Genomic DNA, 10203 nt, shown 5'->3' with positions numbered 1-10203 from the left:
GGTATATTCACTCGACAAGCTCGCGCATCTGCGCCGCCGCGCACTCAATCCACTCAGCGTGCTTTGTTTATCAGCAAACATTTTATGATTAGTTCTTTCCGTGTTTAGGAATAGTATCTATTGTGTTTTATTACCTCATTTTGACTGGGCAGCCCAAGCTTCTGATTTAAACATACATGTGAATGGTTTTTACATAAATCCTTTCTACATCAAATGAGTCAGATTATAGACTAAACCACAAGACTTGAGTCAAAGTATATGAGCCTTATGTTGCTCTCTACCTCAGACTGAGGCTGCGAGAGAGTATCCGGTAGCAGCTAGGGCTGTGCGATTTCGGGGAAAATATCAAATTGCGATTTTTTTGACAGATATTGCGATTGCGATTTGATTTGCGATTTTAAATTTGCAAAGTCAAGCTTCAGCTCAATATTGCCAATAATGTGCCGCACAGGCCCGCCATATACCTGTTTGCCATTGTTTGACCCTGCCTGTTTACCACGTCTCTTTAATAAAGCCTGCAGATGGATCCACACGTCTCACGTCTCGTCAGCCCCGTTACACCCACTCTGTCTCTCTCCCGCTTTCTGTTTTTTTTTTTTTTTAATGGTGGGTGTTTACGCAGTTGGCTAGAGCAGTGCTGATTGGAGAGAACGGAGGTGCGCTCACTATATTGGTTAGTAAGACTGCAACTCAAGGCTGGCTGTCATGCATATGCTCTGGAGTAATATCGCATCCATATCGCAGGCTTTGCGATTAGGAAATCGCAACGTCTCAAATCGCGATTTCGATTCGATTTCGATTAATCGCACAGCCCTAGTAGCAGCTCAAACTTTACTGTGGCACACACTGTCCCTTCAGCACTACAGAGAGAGCAGTGAAGGGACTGTGGCGTGCTGCAGTCTGTCCTGAGGCATAGAAAAGGCTGACTGCAGACTAAGAAAGTACAGTTCTCTTAAATGGCCCAAGGAAATGTTGCATTTTTTTTTACTAAATGCCTCATTTAATAGGAAAACAGTGGCATGAAGTCTTTCAGACTAAAATAAGGAGCATCAACAGAAGCATAAGTAATATCTCCACTCACACTCTCGCCCGCGGCTGGCTCCACGGCCCCTCCGCGGGGCCCCTCCTCTGCGACGTGCCACATCTCTTTCTCCTCCTTTCTCTCGGTTCTCCTTCCCTTCATCTCCTCCATCCGTCTGTGCGCTTTCCTTCTGACCTGAAACTCCTTTCTTCTTTCCAACCATCTCCCATGAGTCCTGCAAAGCAAAGGGCAAATTTAACATGGAAAAGAGGTATGACAATATGGGATTTGAGAAATGTAAGACTTTGAATCACATCTAAATACTAATAAATACACATATTGATAAATTCTTTAAAACAGTAGTGTTATAGTTAAACTATTAAAATAATTTTCAGATTAAAATCATTTTTAGTAATTGAAAGAAAAGTTGAAGTTTAACATGACATTACATGACAAGCATATTTTAGTTACTTGTCAATGGAACATTTCTAACTTTTCTCTAAAAGGTTGAAGTAAATACTGGTTAAAAAAATATATATATGGGCTTTTTTTTTTTTTTTAATTTCTCTTACAAACACAAACCTTTCCACCTCTAAACTCAAGCCTGAACTCACAGTGTCAGGGCTGCCCTCCAACAGGATGTTGATGGCTCTGTTGACGTCTCCGTTGCAGTCATGAAGCGCTATCATGGACTCATCCTGATCCTTTCCTGTGATGTCAACCAGCTACAAAAGAGAAAAGGAGCAACAAGAAGCATTTAAAGTCATGTGGGTGTATGACGTAGGCCATATATCTGGAAGGCAACATGATAAAACGGAAGTGGCTGAGGGGACTGATGGAAACTTTGAATGAACTATGAGATGTCTGAGCTTTATGTTGCTCTCTAATTCAGAGTGAGACTGAGAGAGAGCATCCGGTAGTAGCTCAAACTTTACTCTAGCACAGATGGTCCCCGTCAGAGCTATAGCAAGAGCAGTGAGGGAACTTTTGTGTGCACTAAGTGTCACCTCTCTCGGCATCTGTTCTGTGCAGTGAGCGGCAGAGAAGCAGCGCTTTCAGTTGTCCGCATCGCAGCCGACTCGTCAATAAATGAGTACAAAACAGCGTTGCCTAGCACATGTCACTTACTGATTGTTTGGAAATTATAAATATGAGCGTAGTTCGTTTGTTAATATCATATGCACTTTTTTTTGTTTGTAGTTTTTTTTATTTGTTACTCGGACGCAGGCAGTGCGCTGCATGAGACAAAAAATATAGCTAAAGCAACCGCATAGCCGCTCTTTAGTGTAGATGCATGCTGATTTTATCAGACGATTAGAAATGAGTGACTCCTGTTTAACATGTATTAAAAGGGGTCGTGTTTAGTCACTATTTAGTGTGGTATTTTTTGACAATATTCACTCATTATGACAGTAAAATAGGGCATTCTAAGTCAATATACTGCAGTATTTCCTCTCTCAATCAGTAGAAAATATGGTTAACACCCGGTCATGCATGAAAAAAAAATACCGTCATGTACCGTGAAACCGGTATAATTTTGAAAAATACAGTGATAAAATTTTGGTCATACTGCCCAGCACTAATTAGAACATTCAAGCAGTTTTTTTTAAATGTGCCATAGATAAAACATTGCTGGTGTGCATCTCGATACAAATCAATGGCAATAACATATTTTAAGATATGTCAGTGCAAGTTAATTTCAGTTAAAGGCAGAGTAAGTGATTTTTCAAAAACACTTTAGAAAACTGATTCGGGCCGAATCGCAAAACAAACTTGTAGCCAATCAGCAATAAGGGGCATGTCTACTCGTGATGTGGAGGAGAGCGCGTTCAGTGCATGGGACGGACATTAGCCGAGCCGAGCGACAGAAAGATAGAGATGGCGGATAAAAAACAAAAGAGGAAAACGTCTGCGGAACGATAAGGCAAGAAGTAGGACCCGTGTAAATATCGGATCAGCTTTCCAGCGCTGGAGAGAACTCAAGGAGTGGAGGCCTGCGATCGGACGCTGAGGTTGCTTTGTTTCTTCTCAATAGGTGAGTAACACCGTGTCTACAACAGCTAAAGTCTGCCTACACTGGACGCGATCAAACGACCGTTGAAAACCATTTGAAATTTGTGTCAGCACGTCATAAATAGAACCCGGCAGCAGTTTTCTGTCGGGATTTGTCGCGCCGCACCGCTCACGTCCGTAGACACGGTGTAATATTGATTTTGCTTTGTTTCACAGAACTAATCGTTGCCTGGGTTGCGTACGTATATGTGGGGCGGAGCTATCAAAATAGGGGCAAGACCCTTTTGGGGTAGGGGTGTGTTTGTTTTGGTGATTTCAAATATCAACATTGGCTACCAGAAATCACTTACTCTGCCTTTAAGACAGTCTTGGACCAGGCTTAAGCCTTGTCTATGAATCTGCGCATTAAAGATGTTTTTACATAAAATCCCAGAATGACCCAGAATGAAACTGCTGGTATAGACACGTCAGAATAATCAAGGAAAACTGATTAGAAGCTACAGTCAAATTTTCTTTATTGATGGGACTGTTTGATGGAGGTAAAGCAGAACCTGCCATTAAATTCCTTTGAGCCAACTTCTGACATCCCTACTCACCTGTTTGACCTTCTCTTCAAAGTCTGCATCATTATGGTCTGAGATCATCTGCGCGAGTCGGATCTGCTCAGCGGTGGCCTGAACAAACAAAAGGAGAAAATGGTTAAGTCTGAGTCCATAACAGTTGTAAAACATACAGCAATGAATTTCAGCATCATTTATGAGTAGGATTTTAACAGAGTCTTGAGGCCAGATTTACTAACAGCTTGCACCAGCGCAAGCCCTCTTTTGGCGTTGAAAAACTGTCAGGATTTACTAAATAAGCACAGTAAAACATTAGCGATGAAAAGGCGTGGACAGTCATTTTTGCAGCTAACCTTACTGCATATACATTTGTAGGCATTTCCATTTCAGATGCAAAATTTATGGAAGGAGAGTATATAAATTAATCACACAAGGTGATTTACTAAGGTTAGAGATAGTCAGTTTACTAGTCATTATGGAAATGCACTGGCTGTGTCTGTGTTCTTTAACTCTGTAAATCACCTGCAAAACTATCCACTCCCATCGGCGCTTTTCTGAAATTGCTCTCTCAAGCTAATATGGCGTTTAGTAAATCTGGCCCTTAAAGTCTTCAAGTTAAAGTTAAAACATACACAACTAATTTCCTCTCAACGTTTTCAAATAGCCATACCATCGAAATTAGCATGTATGATGGCTATTGGTTAGCTTGTTTTTGCACTTGTTCACGGAAAAAATTTAAATCTTTACAAATGAACTGGCTTCTTGTATTATAATTGATCATGTTGGAATATATACAACTGCTTGTTGCAGAGACATTTAAGCCTGAATTCAGACTTTTAGGCCGGTTTCTTTCACAGACAGGGTTTAGATTAAGCCTGGATTAGGCCTTCATTAAATTAGAACTAGTGCTGGGCGGTATACTGGTTCATACCGAATACCGGTGTTTATTTTTGTTATGATATGAATTTTTTTAATACCACAATACCGGTGTATGTCACTTAAACAACGTTCAGAACGCGACACTGTTTGAAAGGGGTCCCTTTTCACTGGTGCACTGGCAGAGAAGCAGCGCATTCAGTTGGCCGCACCGCAGCCGACTCGTCAATAAATGAGTACAAAACAGCGTTTCCTAGCACATGTCGCTTACTGATTGTTTGGAAATTATAAATATGAGCGTAGTTCGTCTGTTAATATCACATGCACTTTTTTGTTTGTTGTTTTTTTTTGTTTGTTACTCGGACGCAGGCAGTGCGCTGCATGAGACAAAAAATATAGCTAAAACAACCGCATAGCCGCTCTTTAGTGTAGATGCATGTTGATTTTCAGACGATGCCGCGATTATAAATGAGAGTGATTCCTGGTTAACATGTATTAAAAGGGGTCATGTTTAGTCACTATTTAGTGTGGTATTTTTTGACAATATTCACTCATCATGACAGTAAAATAGGGCATTCTAAGTCAATATACTGCAGTATTTCCTCTCTCAATCAGTAGAAAATATGGTTAACTCCCGGTCATGCATGAAAAAAAAATACCGTCATGTACCGTGAAACCGGTATCATTTTGAAAAATACCGTGATATAAAATTTTGGTCATACTGCCCAGCACTAATTAGAACATTCAAGCAGTTTTTTTTAAATGTGCCATAGATAAAACATTGCTGGTGTGCATCTCGATACAAATCAATGGCAATAACATATTTTAAGATATGTCAGTGCAAGTTAATTTCAGTTAAGACAGTCTTGGACCAGGCTTAAGCCTCGTCTATGAATCTGCGCATTAAAGATGTTTTTTAGATAAAATTCTGTGTCTGTCCCTCCACCCGAGCAGGCCAGAATACAACCGAGGAAAAATAGGTCAGGCTTAGCATTTGCTTGGGCATAAATTTATGATTTCTTTCTAAAGCCCTTAATTTAATTTAGAAGAATGAGTGATAATACTGCAGTGACTCAGAGAAAAAGTCTCAGACTGATGGATGCCACTGATACCTGTTTTCCACCAAAATGGTGCTGGTTCTCATAGCCAGCAAAACTGCAAACAACTCGAGAACATGCAAAGACATCACTTGCCAATTAAAATCAGATCAGATTTTATCTTATTTAAACACATTTTAACATCCAGTGCTATTTAATTCAGGATCGACCTAGTTTTGACACACCCATCAAAAGTTATAACGGTCATAACTCAGTCACGTAATAGCCATAAATGTTTTTGGGTAGACGGAAAGTCAAATCAAGTACCTCATTTTTTAAGACATTCACTTATGCCGGTTGCAGCTTCTGGCCCAAGATTACCATGTTTTAGGTGGCAATGTGTAGTCAGTTTTTTTTAGGTGGGTTAAAGGGGGCTTTGGAGGTGTGGCAAAACTTAGCCAATCACTATAATTAATCACAATAACCTAATGCTTGTGAACTTACCTGAGGCCTCTGCTTGTGCTGTGACTGGCTCTGTGTCTGACCCTGCGTCTGCTCCCAGTTTCCCCGGGTCCGGCTTCCGCCCACTGAAGTCATCATTTACAGTATATACAAATAACAGTATTTACAAAGGAATAACACCTTTAAAAGAGAAGCATATAGAAAAATGTTACCGACAACTCTCCAAAAAATTCAAATAACAATCGTAAAAACATCACACGGTCTCGACAAACCACATTAACATTAAATATGCATGCAAATAACAACGCTACACCATATGTAGCCATTTTGATGAGCCAAAACTGTAAGTAAACAACGTCACATGCCTGACGCACTACCCATAAAACGACGGCCCAAGTTTACCAGAACACCAACAGAAATTAAATTCTAGGAACTTCGAAAGCTTTGCGCAATTACCGCATGTGAAAAACAAGACCAAATACTGTTTACAAGTCAAGCTGCAACAGGTCAACCATAAACGCGCTTCCGGGGCTCAATATCCTCAGTTTAAAGCTTCTTTAAAAACACACAAAAAACACCGTAGCCCTTCACATTTCGATATAATTACACCAAAAACTGTCCACCTGATGCAAGTTGCGAAATATTGCATGTGTGGTTATGCCAAACAGCCCACCGTAGCAGCTCTGCGCATAAGGAAATGTGGTGGAAGAAAGCAACTGCGCACATTAGATCGCGCACAGAATCAGCCAGTGTGATAGAAACACGCGGGACCAGCCGCGGGAAAACAGACGGACGACGTGCGTTAACGGACAAAGCTGAACAACAACAAAAACTCAACGGCCTTTGAACGGGGTGAGGGCGAGGACGTAGCTGTCAAACTGAGACCATGTTGGAGACGTGAACACAATCACACAGTCCATGGGTGAAAGTGTCAGCACGTCCTTTTATATTTCTTGAGCACTCACACTATTCCATACAGTAAATAAAACAAGGATATATGCAACAAGTAAAGTGTCTAGGAAAAGAAGCACATAAAAGGCATTCATTACCATGCATCGGAACGTAAACATGACCTAAAAGTATTCAATCGATCTGTAAAATAAGCATCCAACAGGTAACCTACATTGCCTGTAGTGCTCTACATCAGATCTGCATACTGGCAATCCCATATTAACTTACCGACTAAAAAGTAAGCAACTGTATACACTTTGTTAATAACAGAAAAAAAATCTTAAGCGGTGAAGGACTGATTGATAAGTCCAGACGATGGGCCTTGGAAAAGCAACTCGATATAAACTCAAACATGCAGATCTAACGATACGATATGAAAACATGCGCACTGTTTTTTTTAATAGTCTTAATAGGTTATTGATACGTTAAATAAAATAGAAAAGATCTAGATGATGGGTGGCTTCCGCTCTGGCCGCGTCTAATAACCTCATGGCCGGTTATCGGGCATCATGATGCTGCTGCTGCCCAAAAATTAAACTTTTCCGGTTGCTAATCAACTATATGGTTTCTCAGTGTAGATTAAAGAATAGTTGGGTAAATTGTTCGTTAGATTATTCGACACGATAATATTTTGCGTCTGCAAAACTGGAAGGCACACGCCCCCCGGGGTGAGGCGCACTCCCGTCGGTTCACCTGTACACTCGACACCGAGGCTTCACCAAGGCCTACAGGCCCCGAATGATAAAAATGAACAACAGGCGAGGTACTAACCAAAGACCCGGCTGGATGTCAGAAATGTGGAGATAACGCCGACCGACGGAGGCTTAATTATCGACCTCCTAATCAGACGGAAACAAAACACGAACTCTTTCGCGTCCTAAATCGATTCCCCAAAGCCGACAACAAGGCCGAACCGACTCGCGCAGACAATAAACGAGAGGCTCAAAATGTACCTGTTTCTCTTCCACAGCTGACACCCGGATCACCGCGTCACGTGGTTTATCACAGCCACTGCGGCTTCACGCGCAGAGCGCAACCACGTGATGACAACGTACGCATGTATATATAACAACTTAAACACAATTATGCAATATAAAATCTGTTACCCTGTAGTTGCAGTTGGGTATTTGTTATGCAAAAACCCACCTGATCATTGATACTGATGTCACAAATACATATGACATACATATTCCGTGAATAATTGTACAATATAACCTTGAAACTAATTAGAATATTAGCCTAAGTTATTTATTTATTTACAATAAACAATAAAAAGGATCAGAATAGGTAACATGGTTGCAAATTTAGCTGTAGTTCGGTAGATAGGTTAACTAGTTTGGGACCTAGCCACCATTTACATACAAACATTTTGTAGCTAAAACTAGCAACTTGTAACCAGAGCTCTGGGTAGTAACTGATTACATGCCAGTTGAATTACGTACTCAGTTTCCAAAAGTTGAATACTTGTAATTAGATTATATTACATTTTAAAGTGTTCATAATCAGATTGCAGTTACTTTTTTATAGATTACATGATTACATATTACACAATGGCAATAAATTGTTCATAATGTATTGATTCGCCATAATTCTTGTTTCTCTCTCCTTTAAAAATGCTACTGCTTATATTAATTCAGAAAGTTTTTTTCAGTTTTATGAAACTTCACACACCAGCCACTATAGTTAGTGTACTAATACTATTAGTTTAATTTGATATTTTATGATTTAATTATTAGCTTTTCATCACCTCACAAATCCCTACAGTTCTTTCAGGAACCCCAGTTTGGGAAACTTGGCAAAATGTTTAATGCTCTCCATGATGTTGGTGACAAAGAATAGAAAATATTTTTTTATGAGTTAGGTCAAAAGCAATTTAAAAGTAATCAAAAAATAGTCGCAATACATTACCTAACATGTGTGATCCAACAGATTACATTACTAACAATTTCCATTTTGTCATTTGTAATCAGTAATTTGTGCCTCAAGTGATTTTAAAAATGTGATATTTTTATAATATCCCAAAGTGTACTATATTGAATGAGCCTTAAATTATTTTGAATTTGATTATTATTTAAATATTTGAATTAAAGGAATTTCTAAGGCCTCTAAATGATCAAATGTATTTATTTTATTTTATTTATTTATTTGTAGTAAGTAAAAGGCCTAAAAATCATTTTCAGGTCATGGTATACTTCAGGTTATGATAATCTTTAATTATTTTTTTTATAAAGTAAACATAAGAGCTTTTATATTAATATTTCAAGCTCAACTTCTTGAGAAGTGGGACAAAACAGGGTGCAAAATTGAAAAAATAAAACCTTGTACTCAGACAAATTAAACTACATTTATGTATCTTATATGTACTAATCTACTGAGCTATGCTTTGATACAACCTCCCAACTTTTCTCTTTTTTAACCAAATGTGCTTTTTTTACCTTGGACTGTGTAATATAATTTCAGCTTTATCTTTAACAGCATTCAATATGTTTTTAACATTTCACAACACATTCTCGTGTTAGCAGACAGATTGCACTTTCACATGTGACCAACAATGCCACAACAAATATAAAATATTATAATGAAATATTATCAAAATATTCAACTGACGGAGGTGACAGAACTGACGGAGTTGACACATCTGACGGAGGTGACGAAAACCTGAATTCGTAGTCATTTTAACTAGCAAATACATTGAAACAGTATGTTATTGTTTATAAAGCTTTTATTCAAGAGTCACATTTAAGCATTTTGATATATCATTGGAACACAAAATCTTATGGTGGTGACATCTGACAGTGTTGACAAATTTGGCATTTCTTTCACAAAACCAATGGAGTTCATGTAGTAGCCATTTAATAATTCCACAACAAATATAAAATATCATAATGAAATATTATCAAAATATTCAACTGACGGAGGTGACAGAACTGACGGAGTTGACACATCTGACGGAGGTGACGAAAACCTGAATTCGTAGTCATTTTAACTAGCAAATACATTGAAACAGTATGTTATTGTTTATAAAGCTTTTATTCAAGAGTCACATTTAAGCATTTTGATATATCATTGGAACACAAAATCTTATGGTGGTGACATCTGACAGTGTTGACAAATTTGGCATTTCTTTCACAAAACCAATGGAGTTCATGTAGTAGCCATTTTATTTTTTTCTGTTGATGCTAGATGCTAATGGAACCTGCTTCAGGAGAATAAAATTATCTAAATATTTCAAATAATTTCCTCAGAAATTGGAAGATGGTGTTGACATATCATGGCTGTGACA

The 10203-nt window shown here is 38.7% G+C and overlaps 1 protein-coding gene across 1 annotated transcript in view; it reads right to left on the bottom strand.

Annotated features, from left to right (window-relative positions):
• LOC107693254 (ubiquitin-associated protein 2-like) overlaps positions 1–7947 on the bottom strand; it is a 32021-nt gene extending 24074 nt beyond the window's left edge. Inside the window, exons 1-5 of the mRNA XM_016492564.1 lie at positions 7874–7947; positions 6012–6149; positions 3631–3708; positions 1636–1746; positions 1082–1256 (exon numbers count right to left, since the gene is read on the bottom strand). Of these exons, the coding sequence (XP_016348050.1) occupies positions 1082–1256; positions 1636–1746; positions 3631–3708; positions 6012–6107 (460 nt within the window). The 5' untranslated portion in view covers positions 6108–6149; positions 7874–7947. The remainder of the gene's footprint in view (positions 1–1081; positions 1257–1635; positions 1747–3630; positions 3709–6011; positions 6150–7873) is intronic.
• Between the last annotated feature and the right edge of the window lie 2256 nt (positions 7948–10203).

This window comes from Sinocyclocheilus anshuiensis, unplaced genomic scaffold (genome assembly GCF_001515605.1).
Source record: "Sinocyclocheilus anshuiensis isolate Anshui unplaced genomic scaffold, SAMN03320099.WGS_v1.1 scaffold566, whole genome shotgun sequence".
In the NCBI taxonomy this organism is placed as follows: domain Eukaryota; kingdom Metazoa; phylum Chordata; class Actinopteri; order Cypriniformes; family Cyprinidae; genus Sinocyclocheilus; species Sinocyclocheilus anshuiensis.
Note: the sequence above shows the minus strand (reverse complement) of the source record. Positions and strands in the feature narration are given on the sequence as shown.